Genomic DNA, 26003 nt, shown 5'->3' on the forward strand with positions numbered 1-26003 from the left:
AATAATCCCGCTGGCACTGTACAGCCGGAACTACGTTCACTAAAACGGGGATATCTGGAGCTACAGATATCGGATCGACACGAAACCACTTGGAGAATTTTCTAGACTTGAAGGTCTACAACTCTCATGAAGGAAGTTTTCCCAAATGAAGTCTTTAAGACCCTCTAAAAATTCACACAAGTTGACAGTTCTAATCTGCCAGTTATCAAACATTAGCTAAAACTTCAATTTTATTCAAACTTCCATAAAATTGTTCCAAATTGAACTTAGGGCCTTACAATAGCGACCAAGACCTACCATCGCTCCAAACAATGATCCAAAGCCAAAAAACCCAAGCCATCCAAGTCAATCCCAGACCAATCCAATCAACCCTTCCCAATCAACCAAAATCCAAATTTGTCATCTTTGTCGAACCCGAGTATTGGGATCGCACCAGTACCGAACCCCTCTTGAAAAGTAATAGGTTGAGTGTTTTTGATTTTGACATAGAATATATCAAAGGCTCACCAGTTCACCTTAGGAATATATATATATATATATATATATATATATATATATATATACACACCATGTTCCAAACTTTTCAATTTTTATCTTCAGTAGCTGAAATTTTTGACAGACCGCAGCCATGAACATAGACTCTATTTCAAGTATAACACCATCTAAGGTGAACTGGTGTCTAAAGCTGAAAATTGTTCGTCAGTGGAGGTTAACACATCGAGGGTTACCAAAGTCCATTGAGATGGTTTTCATGGACGAACACGGAGACAAAATTCACAGTTCTATTTGCTTGGACCTATTTCCCAGGTTTTACTCTACACTCACTCCAGGATTAACATATATTATGAAAAAATTTACAGTCCAGGAGAATTCAGAATATTTCCCGTCAACCCCTCATCCGTTTGAACTCCACTTTCGAGTTGACACTATTTTTCATCAAATTCATGATTTCCCAATAACCCGCTCACCCTACTCCTTTGTCCGAATACCGGATGTACTTAACCTAGATGCCAGCTACAACTATTTAATATGTGAAACTTTGTTTTATTTTTATTTTTTTTGGATTTTCGTTTACATTAATGAAAAAATCTTCTCATATATTTTTATTTTAGATGTAATTGGAGTCCTAACAAAAATTGGAGGACTTGAAGAATTTACTGTGAATGGAAAAGTGGTGAAGCTGGTTAGATTTGACCTTTCTGCGGTAAGGTAATTGTATATGCATTGACATAATTGTAAGAACTCATTATTTTTTTCAGTAGACTATATAACACCTAATGTGTTTCAATGACTGATATTGCAGGACCAAAATCGAATGTGTATTGATTGCACACTTTGTAGACGAATACATTGATTTCGTCTCTACTGGTCATGCATTGGGTGTGGTTGTTTTGATCCAGCTTTGCAGAGTCAAGACTCGACCAGGTATCTGTGTTGAGTTCAATTATTCATTGTTAAATTAGTGTTTCAAAACATCCTTTTTTTTTATTCTTAATTTTAAAAAATGAATGTGTTGATGACCTACGTAGGTACTACAAAGAGATACTTAGCTGCTGCATTTGAGGCAACCAGGATTATTTATCGATCAACATTTTGACAAAGCTTTAATGGTGAAGTAGAGCTCGCAGTTCATGCTCTTCACGTGAACAAAATGAACATCCAATTCTTAATAAACTCCAACAAACCAATTTTTAGCCTTCTATTTTGTCCTTTAAACTACATTTTCGCAATTTACATTAAGTTGTTATGACTAAAGTGGTGTTGTGCACCCATTTTTTGGTTGGTTTTGGCTCCTTTGGGAATTTAGCCTATTTTGTGCTCATTGAGCAATTTTGATATGAGTTCGATATTTAGTCTTCTTGGTTGAATAAAGCGTTCTTATCTTCATTGTTATTTCTCCGTGAACTTGATTAAATTGGATGGACATGATAGTAATTATTAATGCTAAGTACAAGAATATAATGGAAAATGGAAGAGAGGCTCATTTTCTAAACCTCATTACAAAGGTTTTGTACTTGCTGTTGGTCGACTAATCTTAATTAGAAAGGTTCATTTAATCATCTTACTTCATATTAATAATTTATTAATTAGTAAAAAAAACATAATTCAATATTAAGAGTTTGTATGAAACTATAGAAGCTTCTTGCTCAGCAAAGGGATAATTGCCACATATATTTATATACTATACTCCACCATGTTTCATAAACAAGACACACTGAGGCATACAGATACACTTATATTACTATTTCATGAAGGCATGACCGAACAACATATAGACCATTTGTTGGATCAAATAAGCCATATACTAAAAGTATGCAGAGTTTATTCTTGAAGGAAAGAAAGGACATGTGGTAAATAAAACAAATATGAGAGGAGGTTTTGGATTTTTTTAAAAAAAACTATAGAAAATAGGAAATATCATATTAAATCAAGCTTTAAGACTAATTGCTATCACAATCACAATCTCAATTAAATCAAAACCAAATAATTAGAGAAACACAAGATGCAAAGATTGGAACACAGAATGTTATAAATAGAAGGAAAAAAAACATCTTATTAAATCAAGCATTAAGGACTAATTGCAATCACAATCACAATCTCAATTAAATCAAAATCAAATAATCAAAGAATCACAAGAAGAAAATATTTGAACATATGAGGTTATAAATTGAGATTTGATCATTAAGAGTGTACAATATTCACGCCCGTCACCTTCACGAGGTAACCTCTTATAATGGTCATTGAGTGCTAATGCTTCTGCAGCTCAGCTGGCAAATCATCGGTTGGTTCTGTTCCCTTTTTTCAGTGCATTTGTGAGTTTGAAGGTGCTCAATTCTGCTGGAAATTCAATAAGTTAGTAATATAATTAATCAATTCATTACTTTTGAGTTTTGAGATGTGCTGGGTTTAATGATGTCTTGAAACTTAGTTCTGTTACGTTAACCTTTCTACATTCTCTTTTCCAGTAAGGGTAACTACTGGTGCTCTTCCTCGAGGACTTCACTAGATGGACTTTTACTCAGGTGATTTTTTCTTTACATTATGTTTAATTTGTTACATGAAAGAAAAGAAAAATCCAAGGTTCATTGATGCGTTTTGGGTTGAGAATTAGTAATAACAAAAGAACTGGGTCTTGGATTGGTTGGGTTATTGGTGAATCAGAAATTTATTTTGGATTTATGTAAAATAATAGCCATATTGTCATTGGTACAATTCAATGTTTATGGCAACATCAATCTAGAGGAGAAGCTGATAGAGTTCGTTGTGGTGACACAAACATCATTGGGTTTTGCTTTTAAGAAAGACGCAAGTGGTGGGAATCCTGTGGGAAAAAAAGGGAATAAAGGGAAATTTCTTTAGGTGCGTGTTTTTTTTATGTTCCAGATCAGAAAAAGAATTTGTAATTAAACTGGGCGTGTACATGAGTGTGCATTGAATATAATGGAATATAATATGTGGCTTTTGTAAGGTGTTGGTTGATTACTATTTTTACGTATATGTCATTATGTGGTGGGATTATGTACCGATTCTCTCCCTTCTACACATTGTGTGTGTTTTTTAAATTAAGAGTCTAATTTGGTCCTTATGGATATGCATTAAAAATTGGTATAATCTTCCCTATCAATTTCATGTGACTCATTTTCAATAGAAACGAGCATTGAAGGCACTATTTAATGTTAAATTTTAAGGAAACTTTGTAGTAACAATTGACATACAACTAGCTCTACAGAACATCCAGAATTGTAGAGCCTTGCACAAATAAAATTGACTTTCTTTATATTTATCTTGAATGGCATCTCAGAATCCATTAACTCTCCCTTTCATATGGTCTTTCCAGTTTGAGCGTAGTATTGTTCAAACCCTAACTGTAACAGCTCTTTCAACCATGGGCCATGCAAAGATATCTCATGCATCACAAAATGCGGAAGCTAGAGCAAGAAGGAAACTAATACTTTCAAATAAAAGATCATCTACAAGTAAGTTCAACACGTGTACATGAGTGTTTATTTTGATTTTTAAAATTAGCTTTACAACCAAAATTTATGACTAATCTTACTACATGGTGATTATGCAGCAACATCTAAAATGAATACCACTCAAGCATCATTGCCTAATTCAGCTGAAGTATCCCCATTCAGTAAAAGGACGCAAACTACAAATATTCCTTATCCAATGTCTTCGACGGAAGCGAGGGCAAATAGGAAATCAATTATGAAAAGGAAAAGGGCTTACAACAAAACTGACGAGTTGCAGTAAAAAACCACAATGTTTATTCAAGATGTTCAAGCCAGCATGACTTATGAAAACGACAATTTAATAAAGGGACTCGATCTAGATGGTAACATTGCAAAAGAAGACGAATATGCCCAAATGCCCTTCAATAATATGCCGAGCCAACAGTCAGATAAACAAAGCAAATTTGCACAAGCTCGAGCAAACAGAAACTTGATTTTGAAGCGTAGAAGGGAGCAGAGGGAAAACCAGAACATGGAAAATATAGAACACGATGGTCCACCAATAGACTCAATTTGTGAAGTAGGTGCGCTCAGCGACGAAGAGTCCAATTCTGCTTCAGGTTCGTTTTAATAGTAGCTATACTAATGATTACGCGTTATCTTCTTTCATCTAACTGCATAACTTATTGGGTTTCAACTTTCTTCAATTTAGATAACGATGGTTCTGAGGTTGAAGATAATGACTGGGATTCTGAACCAATTCCTGAGGTACCGGCTAACATTGCGGTTTTGCTCCAGAACGCCGAAGATACGGGACGCAGCATGCTAAAACTATTCATTCTTTTATTACATACGTGCCTATATAATCGATCAAAGGTTATTAAAATAGGATTTGATCTTTGAACCGGATTGCAGATATTCTTGACCTCAGCAATCCAACGTGCATATGTTTTTACTGCAACGCTCTAATGTGGGCTGATGAGAAATCCGGCAACATTAAAAGCACCAGATCTGCTGCATTTTCTCTGTGTTGTATGAAGGGGAAGGTTCAGCTTCCGTATCTCCCAAAACCGCCGAAACTTCTTCGTGATTTATGGGCAGACAAAGATCCTAGATCCAATAATTTTAAGGAGAATATAAGGGCGTACAACAACATATTTGCTTTTACTTCTATGGGTGGAAAGGTGTTGACTTCTACAAATGACGGTGGAGGACCGCCACAGTTTATTCTAAGTGGGCAAAACTTTCACAGGATTGGCAGTTTAGTTCCGCAGGCAGGCCAACCCCCTAAATTTGCCCAACTTTATATATACGACACGCAAAATGAAAATGCAAATAGGATGAAATATCTGAGGCGCAAATTTCCTTCAATTATTATTTTAAGTGTTTATTTATCTGGCTTTTTAAAATTACCCATCTTCCAATAATTCAAAATTTTTGTTTGTCTGTTCTGTAGCTCAAATGGGAGAGGGGCGCGTCTTGACAGTTCATTGGTAGAAGACCTAAAACGGATGTTAGACAATCATAATGTACTTGCTAGTGCGTTCAGGCGCGTTAGAGATTATTTAGAGTTGAATAACACGACGCAGCTATCTATCCGTCTATTCGGGGCAAGAGGAAAAGACCCGATAACTTATAACATGCCTACGGCAGATGAGGTGGTAGCTTTGATTGTAGGGGACCTTGATGATATGCAGCTCGGGAGAGATGTTGTTGTTAAGATGAATGACGGTAACCTAACAAAGATACACGAAACTCATGCTGCTTTCATTCCTCTTCAGTACCCACTCCTTTTCCCGTATGGAGAAGACGGATTTCGAGAAGATATCCCAATCAGTGAGTTGTTCAGGAACATGAGAAGCTATAAAAGACATAAGGTTTCTATGAGGCAGTTTATTTCTTTTCTCCTTTAGGAGAGGAACAATGAGTATGGAAATGTTGTCAACGCTAAAAGGTTGTTTCAACAATTTGTGGTCGACACTTTTACCATGACTGAAGCTAGCAGGCTCTCTTACATTCACCGTAATCAGGAGCTAATTAGAGCTGACTATTTAAATGGTATTGCAGAAGCCATCGACAAGGGGGAGACGGATCCCTCTTCTGTTTGGAAGCGAGTTATTTTGCCCCCATCTTTTACTGGGGGACGTCGCTATATGTTTAAAAATTGCCAAGATGCCATGGCCATCTGCAAGAAATTTGGGTACCCAGACCTATTCATTACATTTACTTGCAATTTAGCCTGGGGTGAAATTCAAAGGTTTGAGCAAACTAGGAATCTAAAGCCGGAGGACCGTCCGGACATTTGTGTTCGCATTTTCAAGATGAAGCTTGATAGGCTCATGTCTGATTTAAGAAAAGGGAAAATATTCGGCTCTTCGGATGCAGGTATGTCGTACTCAAGATTTTTACACCTCGAATCAAAAATGAAAATTATAACTAATAACTTACAAGCTTTATACATAACGTACTGCTTTTGAGATTTGACATTTTTTCAACAGGAATGCACACCATAGAGTTCTAGAAGAGGGGTTTGCCCCACGCGCATATCCTTCTGTGGCTAAAACCGCAACATAAAATCAAAACAGGAGATGACATAGACAAGCACATATCAGCAGAACTTCCTGACCCCAAGCTATATCCGAAGCTATACAAGGCGGTATCGTCTTACATGATTCACGGGCCATGTGGCACCATTGATCCGAAATCTGTTTGCATGGTGGATGGCAAGTGTTCTAAGCATTTTCCAAAAAAATTCCAAAATTGCACCACTATTGATGACGAAGGATTCCCTATATACAAGAGAAGGAAAACTGGAATTACTGTCTTGAAAAAAGGTGTTCCTCTCGACAATGGTTTTGTTGTTCCGTACAATCCTAGACTTTTAATGAAGTACCAGGGTCACATTAATGTCGAGTACTGCAATAAGTCTAACGCTATCAAATATCTGTTTAAGTATATCAACAAAGGACCTGATAGGGTCAATGTTCAAATATCAAAAGACGGAGGAGGTTCTGACAAGACACAGGTGCAAGATGAGATTAAACAATATTATGACTGCAGGTAATTGAAAGTGTTTGGTGTTATTATATATCTACTGAATTTATCCCACATTAAACGCAAATTTAAAAATGTAGTTGCGAAATACAGGTACTTAACTCCATGTGAGGCGGCGTGGAGAACTTTCAAATTTGATATACACGACAGGTGGCCGGCAGTGGTGAGGTTAGGATTCCATCTCCCTAACCAACAAAGGGTACTGTTCAAAGAATCAGACGACTTGGAAGAGGTTGTTGAAAAATGCTCAAGGAAGGAAACCAAATTTTTGGCATGGATGAAAGCCAACAAGAGATACCACGAGGGGAGGAATCTGACATATGCAGAGTTCCCATCTAAATTTGTATACAAGGAAGGCGTGCACGAATGGGTTCCTAGAAAAAAGGGTATCTCCCTTGGACGAGTGCAGTATATTGCTCCTGGCATGGGGGAGGTGTATTACATGAGGGTTCTGTTGACGCTCCAAAGAGGTTGTGACAGCTTTGAAAGCATAAGGACCATTAAAGGAATTGTCTATCCCATATTCCATGATGCATGTGAAGCTCTGGGGTTAATGGAGGATGACCGAGAGTATATCGATGGAATTGCTGATGTGAGTGTGCTAGGATCTGGAGCTTATCTAAGGAATTTGTTTACTAGAATGCTGATCACAAACGCAATGAGCAGACCAAAAGAAGTCTGGAAAAAAACATGGAGACTTCTGAGTGATGGAATTCTGTATGAAAGAAGGAAGGCGCTTAATATTCCAGGTACTTCATCTCTTAAAAAAATTTAATGTATGTATCTTAATCTTATTTTAACTTATTTAATTTTCTGTGCTATTAATTGTTCAATTGATGCACGATGCAGATCTCCAAATTGATGACAACGAGCTGATGAATCTGTGCCTAATTGAAATTGAAAGGGAGCTACAGTGCAATGCCAGATCTCTTAAAGATTTCCCGTCTTTGCCGTATCCTACATTTTAAGAAATAATGAATTTTGAAAATAAGTTGGTTGCGGACAAGCTCAACTACAATAAGGAGGAGCTGAGAAAAATTCATGACGAGTTGGTCGGTTCACTTACCAAAGAACATAAGGGGGCGTATGACCGGGTGTTGGATGCAATCGTGTCTAATAAGGGAGGGTTCTTTTTCCTTTACGGTTTTGGAGGAACGGGTAAAATTTTGTGTGGAACACATTGTCTGCTGCGGTGCGCTCTAAAGGTTTAATCGTTTTAAATGTTGCCTCCAGTGGGATAGCTTCTTTACTACTGCCAGGAGGGCGAACTGCTCATTCAAGATTCTCAATACCCATCTCAATAAATGAAGTCTCCACGTGCAACCTTCGTCAGGGGTTGCCTAAAGCTGAATTGCTCCAAAAGGCGAGTTTCATTATATGGGATGAGGCGCCAATGATGAACAAACATTGTTTTGAAGCGTTGGACAGGTCTTTGAATGACGTTATGAAAACCAGAGCAAATTTTGGTCACGACATGCCTTTCGGGGGTAAGGTTGTGGTATTGGAAGGGGACTTCAGACAAAATCTCCCGGTTATTTCAAAGGGAAGTCGGGCTGACATTGTAGGGTCGACCGTCACTTCGTCCTACTTATGGAAATATTGCAAGGTAATGAAACTGACAGTGAACATGAGACTACAGAGTGCCTCATCCTCAGCGTCTGCTGCAGAAATAAGAGAGTTTGCGGAGTGGATTCTTAAGGTGGGCAACGGAACAGTTGACACCATCGACGAGGCTGAAACCACGATTGAGATTCTGTCAGATTTGTTGATTGGACAAGGCCCTGACCCTCTTCTTGAATTGGTTGATTTTGCTTATCCGGACTTAGTCGCGAACTTGGAAAACGATTTGTACTTCCAAGAGAGAACGATTCTCGCCCCGACCCTCGAGAGTGTCGAGCAAGTCAACAACTACATGCTGTCAAAGCTTCCTGGTGTCGAGAGAGAGTACTTGAGCTACGATACCCCGTACAGATCGGATGAAGATTCCGAGGTTGACGCAGAGTGGTTCACCTCTGAGTTTTTAAACGATGTCCAGTGCTCCGGAATTCCAAACCACAGACTGATATTGAAAGTCGGAGTTCCGATCATGCTTCTTCGTAACATAGACCAAGCGGGCGGCCTGTGTAATGGGATCCGGTTGAGAGTCACTCACCTTACTCAGTATATAATTGTTGCGACTGTTTTATCAGGAATCAGGTTGGGTAAAATGGAGTACATTCCGAGGATAACCTTAACGCCTTCAGACTCTGAACTTCCCTTCAAATTCTCCCGAAGGCAATTCCCGGTGACTTTATGCTTCGCGATGACTATAAACAAGAGTCAGGGTCAGTCCCTTTCACATGTGGTTTTGTACCTTCCGAGGCCTGTGTTTACTCATGGACAGCTGTATGTCGCCCTCTCCAGGGTGAAGTCCAGAAAAGGGCTGAAGGTCCTCATCGTCGATGAACAAGGGGTAGTTTCAAGCTCCACGCGCAATGTCGTCTACCAAGAAGTTTTTGAGAACGTATGACCGCAAACCATAGTGCGTACTTGCATTCACTACAGATTAACTTAACTATTGTTTATTAGCTACCATAAAAACGTCGCCTTATGTTTTTCATAATTTGAGATTTCGTTAACCAATCTTTATATTAGTTAATCAATTGTTTGCTTCGCATTTGAGACTTTTATAATTCATATGTTTATCAGTCCCCTTTTATGTTTTGCATTACTTTACATTTCAAAAACCAATCTTCTTATTAGTTACTCAATCGATTGCTTCGCGTTCAAGCTTTTAAATAATATTTCATCTGTTCAATCTGTTTAATATATGAACAAAATAAAAAACAGATTAATAGACCTATCAAATACAACATGCATATTCCCCATGTAACGCACGGGTAAAAAAACACTAGTATTTCATTATTTAAAGGAGAAAATATCTATGCTAAATAAAATAATACTTACACAATGGATATTTCACATGAATTAGTTATATATCTACTACTCCCTCCGTTCCAGAAAGTTTGTTGTTTTGCATCATTTTTCAATATCCCAAAATGTTTGTTGTTTTAGAAAACCAATGCATTTTTTGCTAATTTTTTCCACCTATACCCTCATTTAATACATTTTCTCTCACTTATCACCTTTCATATTAACCAACCGCAACTCTTCTCTATTAATTACATTCTTCTCTATCTAAGTATAGTTTAATAGTTGCACATCATACTAGTAAAATTAAATAAGGGCAATCTAGTCAAATTATACTATCAATAATTATTTTCTTACTCTTTGTGCCACAACCTTAAACTACAAACTTTCTGGAACCGAGGGAGTACTTCTTATTCTTCCACTACTGTAGCTAAAAGACCGCCAATTACGTTGCGACACGTGTCCTGCCTTTACTTATTTTTTGTTTTTATTTTTTTTTCAACTCAAAAAGGGTAAAACGACGTCGTTTCATTCAGCACTGTTCATCACCATCTCTCATCAGTGATTTCGCGTGTTCCTCTTCCTCTCCACCCGCCCCGTTGTACGCCCGTACCAGTCATCACCTTCTGATTTCGTGAATCTCTCTTCCACATCCTTCTTTTTCTCCACATCAATCTGAAACTCTAGCTGTGATTTCGTGTTATCGTTCCTTTTTCCACCCACTTCTCACAAATCCATCAAGTGAGTCTTTTCCGATTGATCTGATGAGGTTTAACTTTCGGCCGCTGCTTGATGTGTCTGACGATTTGGTTGCCGCCGTGTATGGTCGAACCATTCATGTCTCTACACCTCAATCCCTCAACTGTTCATTCGTCATCCCTTCTCATCAGTTGCCCAACTTTTCGGGTTGAATGCATCAGCAAAGGTTGATTGTTTAATCAAATGGTCAGTATCAATCCAAATCTCCATTAATTTTCTCCATTGGGTTGAATATATTTCGTAATTCGTACTACTCCAACTTTTTTTAACTCTGTTGTTGATTTTTGTTATTCAGATTTCAATTTTTTTAACATTTATATATTATGATTACCTACAGCTGTGTTTGTGTCAATGTAGTTTCAAATTTTGGCTATAAATACTCCAATGTTATGAACTCTCATTCACACCATTCCCATATCCTAATCCTTCTGCTTGAAATCCCCCTCCCCCACCTCTATTTCATCTGATTTCACTATTCTGTCTCTTATTTCTCCTTTATATGCAAATTCCATTCAAAGCTTATGCCCTGGAAGAGAAAGACGAAAGATTAGAGCAAAGGGTTATCAGAAAGCGAGCTCCATAGTTGGCAATTATGATCTTGAATTTGCTGAATGAGTAAATTAGTATGTTCCTCTTTTTTAAATGGTAGCATTTAGTTGTTTTTATTGCTTTTAATTTTAATGATTTTAACAAAGGAATAAGAAGAAGGAGAAGTAACTTCTCCTCACTGAAGAAGGATGCATGATTGGTACTTTGATTCACCAATACAAGGATGTAAACACTATAAGATAGCAATAATGGTACATATATGCAGACTTCACACGGATCTAATTATAGCTATCTATTTTTCTTTGTTTTAGTTATCTAATACAACACATCAACGACTCATAATGTATTTTTGTTTCTGCAAAATCAAAAGCTTATCTATCTAATACAACTGTGCAAGTAAGATTACAATTGTCATTTAAATAATGAGCTGGTATAGATTGAAGCAAGAAGTGCGGAGAGAAGAGTGATTAGAATTTAGACTTGGTGCTGATTTTATGTTTGATCGCTTGAATGATGCTTAAGGTATTTTATTGTAGAAAAGATTATGATTCCCAAGTTGAAATTATCCTATTGGAATGGATGATGCCTCCCAAAATACTGATTAAAAAGAAAAGGGTTTAAAAGGTATGATCTTTAGCTGATGGCCTTTTTGATGGTTTATCGCTTTGTATTCATGATGACCTCTTCGAAACCTGAACTCTTATTAGCATCTTCAGCTGTTGAACTTACTACAACTATTTGGTGGTCTGATCTTATTAGCATCTTTAGCTGTTGAAATTTCAAAAAAAGACTAATTTGTAGGTTTATAATGAGTTGCAGACATGTCAATGAACTGTATGGTGTGTGGGCCTAATTGGTTGTTTTTTCTTTGTTTTGCAGTGGCCACTCCTAAACATATTAGTGAACTGATGCATGTGGAAGGCATGGCAATTGGCGAATTCAAAAGCCACTTGCAAGTGAGTGTGTTTGTATTTCATTAGGTTCCTAACAAGCCTGGAAGGTTTTCAGTTCTGACAAATTTAATTCGTGTATTTATTTTGTTTATTGCAAGGGAAATATCTGATAAAGACCATGAATGAGGTGGGTGGTAGGAAAATCCTCATTTTGCAAGAATTGGTTTCGGTGATGTGCTGAAAGGTTTAATTATTTTTATATTATTTTAATTTTTATAAACTATGCTTCAAATTTTGATTCCAGAACAGTGACAGTCATCATAAATTACCAAATTCAAACCATTAAGCATGAGACTTATTGGATTTTGTAAGTCTCTTTCATAAAAATATAAGAAGCTTCTATTCCAACAGTTCAAGCTTGGTTACTGATGAAAATTGAGTAATTTCCATAACAAGGGTACTTCAATCTGTTTCTCTCGCCAGTGTTATTGTGAAACAATTAATTACAATTTTTGTGTCTGTAGATTTAGTGCAATGGAAAATATTATACACATGATATTCCCTTCACATAACTTGCAATATATCCAACTAACATTTCATTGCTTTCTTCCTCATTTGTCTGTTTTTTTCTTTATAAAAAGCAATGGTGTCCAATATCTCTTAGTTTAAATCTTTTTCTTGAAGATTGGAAGTTCTGAACAAAACTACATAAATAAATGCATTTGGTTTATGTTCTGCTATTTATCAACTCAGATAAGGCCCCTAAGAGGATGCCGATGATTGTGTCCAGCACTAAAATCTTGAATAGGCCATCAATCCAGCTACTAGAACCCCCATTATCTGAGTGTTTCCATGCAAGGTCTCAAATTCCCCTAATCTTATACCAGTGCATATATGACACTGCATATATGATTTTTGTAAACTTTTAATCTTAAAACTATTTATCCTTTTTTTTTGAACTTCATGTGTTTTCGACCTTTTTCTATCTCCTTCTACCAATTGTGTTACTCCTTAATTGTTTTACTATTTTAGCGCTGATATGTTATAGGCTCACCTTTAACCGATCAATTCAGCAGGAAGGAGAAAAATCTAAGGCTAAACAAGGAGGAAATTAAAGTGGAACCACTGCTAATCTATGTGTTTATATAAGTCTAAGGTGGAATGCACAACCTCTTCTCCTTTGAATTTTTTATCAGATCCCTTTGCCTATAAATCCTCACACAACCCTCACTCCAGCACCATTTACACAATTTATGTTCGGTGCATATTTAGCTTTTTGTCATTAAGTAGCCAGTTAATGTAGCGACTTCTTGCAAGTCATGTTGCTATATCAACTACTTTATAGTTTGTTTCTATTTTTCTATGAATTGTGTGTATTAGTAATTTAGCATTTCTATCTGGTGTGTGTGTTAGTAACTTAGCAGTTCAAGTCACAGCCATATGTTAAATTGTTCTAACTTTTTCTTTGTATGTCTTTTACAGCTACATAATTGCAGAGAAACTGGGTTTCATGTTGGTCTTTGGAGATTTAATGTGGATTGGTATGACTCAATGCAGGCAGAGAACTGTTTAAAAAATGTGGAAGACTGTGATACATGGCAAGTCCTTGCAGGTTAGGTTTCTGTATTTTGAAGATTTTCTATTATTTTTAAAATTTTGGTTTTGTTATAAAACTATACATGTTTTTCAATGGCAGGTATTTATCTTGCTGGTCAGATTGCTTTGGTTCTAATAGGCAAAAACTGTTTTTTTCTTTAGCAGGTCTTAATTTTAATGGTCAGTTTTTCTGACACCTTTCAGAAGCTTTCATTGCTATTTATATTAATACTTAAATTGGTTTGATTTAGTTGGTTAATTGTTATTTTCTCCCTCTACGAATTTGAGCATCCTTTTAGTGTGCAAATGGTGAACCCCTTGAGTGAATAAGTTGTAGATATTTTCTTTTCATATTGGGAATTTGTATTGCAAATGGTGGATTGTTGCATTGTCTATGCTTCTTAATTTGGTGATTTACTGATTTGTCTCATAAATTTTAGGATGAATAGCTCTGACAATAATGATTTGTTGTAATTAATCATATTACCTGATATTTTTACTCTTCATTCATTGTGATCCCATTTTGCTGTAGAGGAGAATGTTATTTTAATTCAAAAGCTGAGCAATGTTTTTATCATGCTTTCTTTTAACTGGAGTTGCCCCTATGAGTATGTTGAAGTTCATGCAAGTTGAAGTATTAGACGGAACTATCAAGAAGTATATGATGAGCAAAGTCAACTGATAGAAAGGGAGAGGTTTGAATCTTTAACCTTTAACTTTGATCATTACTTTTCTTATTTACTCTTCAAAATTTTGATTTATCATTTTCTTCTCTATTTTGTGAAATAAAAAAACCCTTCTCTTCATGATTTTGAATCAGAGTGCTTCAAGAAGAACGTGATTTAGGATGCTGCTCGGAGTACAGGAGTATGTGCTTGCCAATCAGAGGTCGAGTAAATTAACAAGAACCATATGGAAGACCGATGGCTGAACTTAATGTCCTTAGGGTGTGGGAAAATATACAAATGCAATCTTGATCACACACCAGTAGCATTAAAGATTCTGTATGAGGAGTTTCTAAAAGTGGTTTTTCTTGAGATTTGTTTTCTCTTCCTGTTGAATTTTTTTATGAGACTTACTGAACCCAAGAGTGGTTCTTTGTTTTTTCTTCCCTTCTTATACCTTATGTAATTTGCAGATCAGGGTCCATTGTCTTTCAAAGGAAGCCCTTATTGAGTGGCTCTTGAAGTTCTAATATTTTTAGGATCGCTTCTTTATATTTTAATAGCATGTTAGTTTTGTGGCTCATTATCTTTGCTTTCTGATGATTCAGATTATAAAGTAATCTAATGGATGCTGGCCTTACTGTGGATATATGGAACCTGGTCGTACACTTGGAGGATTTTTACTAAGCTTCCCTATTTGAAGAATTGTAAGTCCTCCTTCGTTCTTATTTGATGGCCACAGAAGTACTTGATTATTACATTTTGTCGTTTCTATCAATGTAATGTGATTTAACTAATTTGATATCCTTAAATATTGCAATTTTTGTGATTCTGTTTTCATTTTAATTTATCTATCAGACTCATTTTGTTGCTAAAGCAGAAAATAAGAAAGAGGAGCATGATAAAAAGGCATTAAGGCCTACAATAACAAAAAAACATCAAGGTCTACAACTCTACAACTTGAACCAAGAAGAAGACTAAATGGCGCACAGGAAGGAGACGCTTAAGGATGACTGAGGGGAGCTCAAATTTGCAAAGCCCTCCCTCAGTCCTTCTCTCCCTTGATTTCCTTCTATATGTATATATGTTATCCCAAAAGATTTCTTATAACTGGTGCATGTATTTATGTAAAATCATACTCATAAGAAAATGATTGTGAATATAACCTGAAGGAAACCAATTCAATGATTTGAAAGGCTTTAGTTAAGTTACTTCATTTCAAAGCTGGAACATATTCTTGAAAAAAAAAGCTGGAACATAGAAATATACAGGGAATGTTTAACATTGGCATGGTATGTCATTGGCAGATTCACTTGCATGTTAGTAGTACAATTTTCTTATGATGCAAAAAAATGTTTCAATCTGCTTCAATTAATTACAAATTTTTTTGACATTTTAGAGAAATGTCTAGGGGTGTATGAGAGCTTATCTTCTTTTGAAACTCTCTTTAGCTTCAAGCATAGGTTCTTAGGCACATGGACACATGAACTTATCAAGAGAAAAGAAAAAGAGGATTGGAGTTGGGGATGCTTCTATTGTGTATCTATTGGCTTTTAACTCTTCATTGTATGAGGTAGCCTTGAATTTATCTTCGTTTCTAACGGGTTGTTCCCTAACTCTTCTTCCTTAAAAAAAAGATGCTCCTATTTCTATATTTTATATTTAGAGTAAGACCTATCACTACTTTCTTTCTGAGTATGTGTACAACTATTGTTTGTCTACATCTATTACATAGTCTCTATATTGTTGTTTAGTTATGGTCTCCCAATAAAATAGCATGAATTTTGTAAAGCTTGATATTGTTTTTTTTTCCCTATTGGCCCCTTTATTTTTATTCTATACCATTTTTGTTTATAATTTTGTGATATGTTTCTTTCTCCATATTACTGATCTACTTTCTTTATAACCTACTTTTACAGAAACCAAAAGACCCTAATTCTAGAGGGACCGGAAACATATTGAAGCCTTATTTACATTTAAATTTCAGAGTAAAAAGCTCTCATGGAGTATGGGGTTTGTACAAAAATATTTTCATATTAGGTATGGGGTTTGTACGAAAATATTTTCATATTAAAACTAATAGAAGAATAAATTTTGTTATACTTTAATTTCTTTGATTCGTAATTTTTTAAATATTTTAGGAGAAAAAACTTATGAAAGATAATATGAAGAAATTTTTCAGTCATCATTGCCCTTTAGTGGTTTGGACTTATGGAATAATGGATTGTTGACACTTATTATCCACATCCACTTTAGACATGGTAAGAGAAAATAGAGAAATGCATAGAAATGAGATAGGAAAGAAAGTGAGATATGAATAAAATCAATAAATCATTACTCTTGAATATGTGTATAAATATTTTCTTTTAGTCATAAATATCTACCTCAGTCTAATATGTTATCACATATTTCAGCTAACTTTTCATCTTTTACAGTAAAGATTGCGCCAAGTTACAAGTCGATGGGGGTCAAATACAATTAACATGTGAAACTCATCTAATTCATATATATAAGAAAGATAAAACATTTAAACATAAATATAAGATACTAATTAAAAGTGTATGGCTTATTAAATACATCATTGTATTATTCCATATATATCAAATTCTCAATAATTGAAATTAAAAGTAGAGTTCGTAAAAAGTTATCCGTGCATCGCACGGACAAACGAGTATAATCCTAGTAGTTATATATTCATTTACACAGAGTATTATAAAATTGGAATAAATTAATATATAGCTTATTTTTATTTATGTTTAAGTTTAATATTAAAAAGCTCATACGGGGAGGAACATTTTGCATGAAAATAATTTCAAGTTGAAACTAATAGAAAATGTGTTGTTATAATTTTAGTACTTTTTTCAGACTTTTGAAATAATTTAAGAGATATACAGAAGCATTATAATTTAATAGGTCAATATAGAGCTCCCACGGGGAATTAGAGAAAAATTAACATACTTAGTCTATATTTATTGATTATATAGTAAAAAGATCTTACCTGAGGAACATTTTGCATGAAAATGGTTCCAAGTTGAAACTACTAGAAAATGTTTTAATATAATTTTAGTATTATTTTCAGACTTTTAAATAATTTTAAGAGTAGATATACATAACCATTTTAATTTGATTGTGAATGTAAAGATCCCACGGGGAAGAACTTTTATATTAAAATATTTCCAAGTTGAAAATCGAAAACAATAAATTTCAACATAATTTTAGAATTTTTTGCCATAAGTTTAAAAGTAAATATATTTAAAAATATGAAATTTTGACGGAAATTGGAATAAATGAACATATATCGCTTTATGTTTAAGTTACATATTAAAAAGCTCATACGAGGAGGAACATTTTGCATGAAATACTTTCAAGTTGAAACTAATAGAAAATGTTTTGTTATAATTTTAGTACATTTCCCAGGCTTTTTAAATAATTTAAGAATATATATACAAAAGCATTATATTTTGATTGTAAATATATGGCTCCCACCAGGAATTAGAGAAACATAAAAATATTTAGTCTGTATTTATTAATTATATAGTAAACACTCCATGGGTATTTATGACAAAAGAATTAAAAATAAAAATATTTAGTTTTATTTATTAAATATATAGTAAAACACTCCATGGGTATTTATGACAAAATAATTAGGTTTCTTTACTAAAAAAAGTTCACCATAAAAATATGAAAACTATAATAATATGAATTTGATTCCAATTTTCAATTAAAATAATAGTGATCACTATAATAATAGGAATTTGATTCCAATTTTCAATTAAAATTTGCATGAAAATAATTGAAACTTATAGAAAATATGTTTTAATATAATTTTTGTACTTTTTCCATACTTTTTAAATAATCTTAAGGTAGATTTATAAAAGCATTGAAAAATGGGATTCCATGGGAAAGAAAATTTTCATTAACATATTTCGAAGTAAAAAAAAATTAATGTAATTTTTCATTCTTTTTCATAAGTTTAGAAGTGAATATATATATAAAAAAATAATATGAAGTTTTGATCTAAATATTAGTCACACTGGAGTTGGAATAAATTAATAAATATAGTCTATACTTTCAAGTTGGAACTAATAGAGTATATGTTTTAATTTAATTTTAGTATGTTTCCCATACTTTATAAAAAAATTAAGAGTAGATATACATTAGCATTATAATTTGATTGTGAATATAGGGCTCTCACACGGGGAATTAGAGAAAAAAATAAACATATTTTGTCTATATTTATTAATTATATTGTATCCTACATGAGGAACCTTTTGCATGAAAATACTTTAAAGTTGAAACTAATAGAAAATATTTTAATACAATTTTAATAATTTTACCATACTTTTTAAATTATTTAAGAGTAGATATACATAAGCATTATAATTTGATTGTGATTATAGAACTTTCACGGGGATTATAGAAGAATTAACATATTTAGTCTATATTTATTAATTATATAGTACAAAGCTCCAACATAATGAACATTTTTACATGAAAATACTTTAAATTGAAACTAATAGAAAATGTTTTAATAAAATTTTATTACTTTTTCCATACTTTTAAATAATTTTAAGAGTAGATATAAAAAACCATTTTAATATGATTGTGAAAATATAGATTCCACGGGAAAGAACATTTACATTAAAATATTTTCGAGTTGAGAAATAGCAAACAATATAATTTTTTAATTTTTTTCATAAGTTTAAATGTGTATATATATATATATATATATGAAATTTTGACGACAATGAGAATAAATGAACATATATAACTTATGATTTTATGTTTAAGTTTTTCGATGATAAAGTAAAATAAATTATTTAGTCGCTAAATTCAAGTTTTCTAAGCCATCCAATCAGCATAACAATCTCACAACATATATTAATTACCTTCCAAATGATTGGAGTAACAAGTCCTTAATACATAAGAGAGAGAGAGAGAGAGAGAGAGAGAGAGAGAGAGAGAGAGAGAGAGAGAGAGAGAGAGAGAGAGAGAGAGAGAGAGAGAGAGAGAGAGAGAGAGAGAGAGAGAGAGAGAGAGAGAGAGAGAGAGAGAGAGAGAGAGAGAGAGAGAGAGAGAGAGAGAGAGAGAGAGAGAGAGAGAGAGAGAGAGAGAGAGAGAGAGAGAGAGAGAGAGAGAGAGAGAGAGAGAGAGAGCAATTTTTCATACGCGGATTGAAAATATATAGTCTACATTTGTTGATGTTTAGGTTACATAGTAAAAAACTGATACAATAAGGAACATTCAGCATGAAAATATCTTCAAGTTGAAACTAATATAAAATATTTTAATATAATTTTTTAACTTTTTCTAAACTTTTTAAATATTTTTAGGAGTAGATACAAAAGCATTATAATTTGATTGTGAATATAGCCGAAGAACAATTACATTAAAATATTTTCAATTAAAAATAAGAAAAGTGAAAAATTTATTATAATTTTATGGGTTGAGTGGAGGAGGGATAACGCCTTTCTTTCTCCTTCTCCTGTTAACAATTTTTATTAAAAATACACGTGGCAGTGTTTTATTTGAGAACAGGATAGAACGGATATAAACAACTGTATGTAAGTTTTAGTAAGTTTTATCCTTTGTGCGAAGGGCAAGGGCGAAACCCCTCATGGTTGAATTAAAAGAAATTATCTTTAAATTTTTGAATAACCATACAAATATTATCACGACGTTTTATCCCCGGATAAAGAGCCTATATTTTCACAATTCACAATTCATAATATTATCATGACGCCTCAAATTTGAACGATCTTCTACCTCACTGTCTGGATAAACTCCAAACTAACAAAGAATACGATGGTGATAAGAATAGAGGTGTGACAACCAATTAATGGACATAATTCACTTATGGTCAATAATTGCCTTAAAAAACCATATAGAAATCATTTTGGGACCCTAAATGGGTATTTGTCAAGTTAATTTTACCAATCTATATCATTAAACTGTAGTTAGTTCAAAAGAGTTTTTTTACGTTGGAAGCTAATCATATTCTTTTTCTCCTCAGCTTCACAGCTCCAGGTTCGGTTCATCTTTTTTACACACGCAAAAACCAAAACTTCATGCATAACATTTCGTGTAAAGTGTACATGAGGGAATCTTTCCGGTCCAACACGCTTTCTTTTCGGTAGATTTAGAGTTTAGACTTTGTAGATTCTCCCTAATATGCATATATATCATTAAAAATATGGCAAGTTAAAGTATAAAATTACATCATTCTAAAAATGGTGCACATTAGATTTGAATTTGTAATCATCCAATGTTTTAAGGAATGTATTCTTTTTGTGTGTGAGTGAAAATTTGGGTCCCTACTCCCTTCACAACTAGTCCTTTGAAAACCTAATCTCATCATCATTTTGTTTCTCTGTTTCTTATTCCTCCTCGAATATTAGATAGATATCATAATTTAACAGCACAACGTTTGGAGACTGGTTAGGATGGATCATAATTCTTGATTTTCAATTTTTATTGCCCTCTCCTCTTATATGGTTGCTGCAACAAAGTCCTCCTTTTTCAGGTCCCCTTCTCTGACCCTTCATTCTCATGGCCTAGACCCCATAACATCCTTCATTCTCATGGCCTAGACCCCATAACATGAATCACAATAACTGATGAACCATAGCCAGGGGTCCCCCTATGGTGCACAAGTTTTTACTTGTGTAAATGTGCACAAGCCAGATCTGACCTGCAGTAGGGGATTTCCCCAGTTTTTTCCATTTTTGGAAATTTTGGCAAATCCAAATGGGACCATGAAGCTTTACGAGTTTGTAACAATATTTGGATTCTTCATGTTGATTTTGGCTCAAGTACCATCTTTCCACTCATCGAAGCACATCAATCTTGTGTCTTTGGTTCTGTGCTTGGCCTACAGTGCTTGTGTTACTCCTGGTTCCATATATATTGGTATTTGCTTAATTTCCTTCTTCTTTTGCAACTCAATAATAAGATTTTGGGATTCAATGGTTTATGTTCTGACCTGAACATTACCAATAACATTGAAAGGTTTAATCTGATTATCCCAATTCTGAATCTAATTATCTTGATTTTGTTGTTTTGCAAATCTAATCTGTTGCTCTATTGTTGTACATCAACACTATTATTTGCAAGGTAAAGACTTTCAAGTTCAGTTTTCTTTCTTGGAGAAGAACGAATTGAGCGGTTGTGGCTGAAAGGAGGATGAGATTGGTGATGTGGTGGATTCTGGGTTCAGGTTGGTGATGGTGGTGGCCTGGAGGGTTCTGAGTGACTAAATTTTAGATTTTGTTAATTTGGGAACCTGAATCAAATATCAATAAAACTGGGTCATAGTACAATATGCTTAAGTAATGTGGAAGAAGTAAAAAGCTATTTATGATATTTAAAAATAATTCAAAATACAGGCTAATGGCAAAAAATTTGGTTGTGTAAACCAAAAATTTGTGTACAGTAGACAAACCCCTATTCTATCAGCTAATAACCTTCCATTTTTACTTGATTCTGGGTTGCAAAGTACAGAAACATCTGTGGGGTTTCAGTTCTCAACAGAAATCCTTGAAATGCCTGAAAACCTTCCATTTTATTCTTTCAAAATCCTTGCTCATTGTTACGACCTAAACTTTAGAAAGTGTCGGGCATGAGAGGTGTTCATGGGGATTGTATGCGCAGTTCTCTCAACAGCTTCTGATTTGTGTTTCAGTTCTCTCACCATTTTGTATCCCTTTAAAAGGACACATCACCATGCAGGCACGCACCTAAACCTCTACCACAACCTTTCCTGTGATCTCCACACACACTATCTATCCTACAAGCTTGTTGGTAAGGTTGATCATTATCCAGAACGTATCAAATTTCCAAAATCTCCTAGGTATTATTTTAAATTTTAAACTATACCTCATTCATTACCAATTCAGAATTCCATACACACTAACAAACTAAAAGAACATTAAAGCAGTCAGTAAACAAAATACAAACTCTCCCAATCAGCCACAATAAAACATGTAAAATAACATTGAAATTGAAAGGGCAATCACTTCAAATTGAAAATTAGCTTAACTGACACCTAACAAACTCCAAGATTATGCCTTATCCTCCTCAGCAGCATCCTCAGGACAAAAACAGGGCCCCCAACCCCCAGAGCGTATCAGATACTCCTCTTCTGTTTGATCAGCATGTTCGTAGGTGCCGTAGTACAGATTTGGGTTATCAATTTTCTGGTTTTCGCGGTTGCACCATTCCAGAGTTTCCCTGAAGCGACCAAACCTGAAGAGTTTCTCCTCTTCCGAAGAGTATGTTTTGAAATATTTGTTGCACCAGGTTTCGAACAGTTCTCTGGCATCCGATTCAGAATAGAGATAACCATCTGGATTGAGATTGGGGCTTGCGCCTCCTTCGGAGAACGAGCAGAGACGACGGACGCCGACAATACAAGGAGTCTGAACGTGGCGGAGACGGAGGAGAGTGAAAGCGGCTCTCAGCATTTTTAAGATCTGGAATATGGAATGACTGACGCCTCTCAGCACAATTGGTTCTCTCTCAACCCTAAATCCTTGTTATCTCTAATACTTGTGAAGTATGCGGTGGAGCTTTTTTTTTTTTTTTCGTTCTTTTGAGCTCTGCCATATTAGCTGCTTTATTTTTTTTTGGTCAAAATATTAGCTGCTTATATAGGGCTTTGTCCCTTTATTTATTCTGGGCCTGGCCCGTTTAGGAGAAACTTTCCTTTTTACCAAAAAAAAAGGTTGTGTACGGATTTGACCAAAAATAAAAAAATATTTTGCCCTCACAATATATGAATATTTTTTGAATATCACAATTAGGGCTGTCCAGGAATGGTCGAACCGAACCGGACCCGATCAAACTGGCGGTTTTTTACTGAATGGGCAGGTTCGGTTCGATAACGGGTTTGGCCGGTTCACTGTGATGGGTGCATGTGGGTTCGACCGGTCGGTTCCAGTTTGAGCTCTAGACCGACCGAACCAGCATTAAGGGAAAAAAAACACTCACCCCAGGCCCGATTTCACTAACCCTAGTCTGAACATATAAATACTCTTTTAACCTCAACCTCCCAAACCCTGCCAGTTAATCTCCTCCTCTTCTTTTCTCATCCCCTGACCAGCTCCGTCGGAGCCGCCTCTTCTTCTTCTTCTCATCCATAGCCGCCACTACTGCATGCATCCTCTCTTCCTCCCAACCTCGCATCGCGCCACCTCCTCTACCTCTCAACTCTAGCTGTCGCCCCACCACTACATGCATCTTCTCTCTTCCTCCCAACGAAGGCTTTCTCACCAGTAGCCATCTCCTTCACAACGGCACTGCTGCTTAGAGCTAACTTCATCCCATGTTCGACGCCCCACATGCCCGTCTTCATGCTCAAGCAGCACGTTCGACAGAGATCTTCGACGGCGACGACGCTTCTCCGTCGAGCAACCCACTTGTCTCGTACTCAATGCCAGTGCCTTGATCTCTTTTACCATATCGGTGTTTCATATCTAGTCAATCATTGAATTTCTTCTCTTTTCAATCTGATTTTCTTACAAAACTTTTAGATCTGAAGGTTTTCTCTAACTGTTTGAACCCACCCGTTGGAACCGTAGCCCGTCAAAACCGTAACCCGCCGAAACCGACATCTTGGTCGGACGGCGGCGGTCCTTGGTTGTGTGACAGTTTCAACCGTTCAAACCCGAAAAGCTGGCCCGAATCTGACCGTACCCGTCCCATGGACACCCCTAATCACAATATATGAATATTAATGAAATATATAAGGCAATTTCTTTAGTATCCACTCAAATTGAAGGGGTTTTACTTTTAATTTGTCATTTCTTTTGTAACCAAATTTTTAAATTTGCAACTCAATCTTTTACCGTCTAAATAATGAACTAATTGATATTAAACCTTCTCATTTTTAAATGATACTGCTCAATATATGATTCTTTCATACCGGTGTCTTTCTATTGTTGAGGGGCAAGAGGGGGCATAAGATCTTTCTTGAAGTCATGATTCACTAAATTCACATTCTTGTTTATTTGGTTATCAACATTTTCCGGTTCCATCAAATATAAATGAAGGTAGACTATGAAAAAGCCTATGACTCGGTGAGGTGGGATTTCTTATTCTATATGTTGAGGAGGTTTAACTTCAGCGATAGGTGGATCAAATGGATTAAAGGATGCCTTGTCTCTTCTTCTGTTTCGGTGTTGGTTAACGGAAACCCGGCAGAAGAATTTAGAATGGAGAAGGGATTACACCAAGGCGATCCATTGGCTCCATTTTTATTTATCATTGTGGCGGAAGGCCTAAACGGATTGATGAAACAAGCTGTTCGGGGAGGTGAATTTAAGGGATTCAGTTTAAATTCTGACCCAGCTATTGAAGTCTCTTTGTTGCAGTTCGCTGATGATACTCTCTTCATTGGGAATGCTTCTCTTCATAATATTTTTGTGATCAAGAGTGTGCTCAGATGTTTTGAATTGGTTGTAGGCTTGAAAGTGAATTTTTCTAAAAGTGGAATTGGGGCATTGGGGTGGACAGTGGGAGCCTTTCGAGCTTTGCCTCTATGCTAAATTGCAATATGATGCAACTGCCATTCATCTATCTAGGTCTCCCAATTGGGGGTAATTCTAGACGTCGGTCGTTTTGAGATCCTGTTCTAGACAAACTTCGGAAGAGATTAACCAAGTGGAAGCGGAAGACTCTCTCTTTTGGGGGAAGAATTTGTTTGATCAGGTCTGTCCTCTCTTTTATTCCTCTATATTATCTTTCATTTTTCAGAATGTCTTCCGGTGTTGTGGCAAAATGTAACTGCATTTTGAGGAAGTTTCTTTGAGGTGGTAAAGAGGATGAGCAAAAGATTTCTTGGGTGAAGTGGGAAAATGTATGTAAGCCTAAACATGAAGGGGGATTGGGTGTAAAGGATTGGAGCCTTTTTAACTTGGCCCTCTAGGGAAAGTGGCGTTGGAGAATGATAAGGGAGAAAGATAACCTCTGGTGTCATATTTTAGAATCTAAATACAAAGGTATTGTCAAATCCTCTGATTCTCGTTGGTGGAAGGACCTTTTCTCAGTATCTTTCGGGAATAACCGTGGAAATTGGTTTGATGGAGCTTTGTGTAGAAGGGTGGGCAATGGGCAAACTTTCTCATTTTGGAATGATGATTGGATGGGGGTCGGGGTATTTAAATTGTTGTTCCCTAGACTTTTTATGATGTCCTCTCAGCAGGAAGCTCGTATATGTGAGGTGGGGGGATGGAGGAACGAGGTGTGGAATTGGAATCTATCGTGGAGGAGGCCGATGTTACAAAGAGAATCGATAAAGGTAGCTGATTTGTTGAATATTATTTCGTGTTTTTCTCTCTCTTTGATCTAAAATGATGAATGGGTTTGGATCAAGGAAGGCTCCGGTATTTATACAGTACGGTCAGCATATGAATTGTTGCAAGCAGACAGCGTTGCTAATTTGGAGGATGATAGGTTGTTTCGCAAGCTTTGGAGAGCAAAGGCTCCTTCAAACAATCTCGCGTTGGCTTGGACAGTGGCGGATCCAGGACCCGGGATGAGGGGTTCAAATTTTTCAAATGAACACATCAGTAAAAATATAATTTTTTTTTTGAAAGATGTCAGAAAATTCAATAACCTTGGAC

General features: G+C 35.5%; 2 protein-coding genes across 2 annotated transcripts; one reads left to right on the forward strand and one right to left on the reverse strand.

Annotated features, from left to right (window-relative positions):
- Positions 1 to 628: 628 nt before the first annotated feature.
- Positions 629 to 4257, forward strand: LOC130737002 (uncharacterized). Its single transcript, XM_057588774.1, has 6 exons — positions 629 to 779; positions 1113 to 1209; positions 1304 to 1425; positions 2764 to 2825; positions 3839 to 3977; positions 4076 to 4257. The coding sequence occupies exons 1-6, from the start codon at positions 629 to 631 to the stop codon at positions 4255 to 4257; spliced, it is 753 nt and encodes a 250-aa protein (XP_057444757.1).
- A 17980-nt stretch (positions 4258 to 22237) lies between these two features.
- LOC130739365 (uncharacterized) lies at positions 22238 to 22931 on the reverse strand. The gene has a single exon (XM_057591637.1). It carries the CDS (start codon positions 22842 to 22844, stop codon positions 22443 to 22445), a length of 402 nt encoding a protein of 133 aa, XP_057447620.1. The 5' UTR covers positions 22845 to 22931; the 3' UTR covers positions 22238 to 22442.
- Positions 22932 to 26003: the final 3072 nt, after the last annotated feature.

Source organism: Lotus japonicus, chromosome 2 (genome assembly GCF_012489685.1).
Source record: "Lotus japonicus ecotype B-129 chromosome 2, LjGifu_v1.2".
Classification (NCBI taxonomy): domain Eukaryota; kingdom Viridiplantae; phylum Streptophyta; class Magnoliopsida; order Fabales; family Fabaceae; genus Lotus; species Lotus japonicus.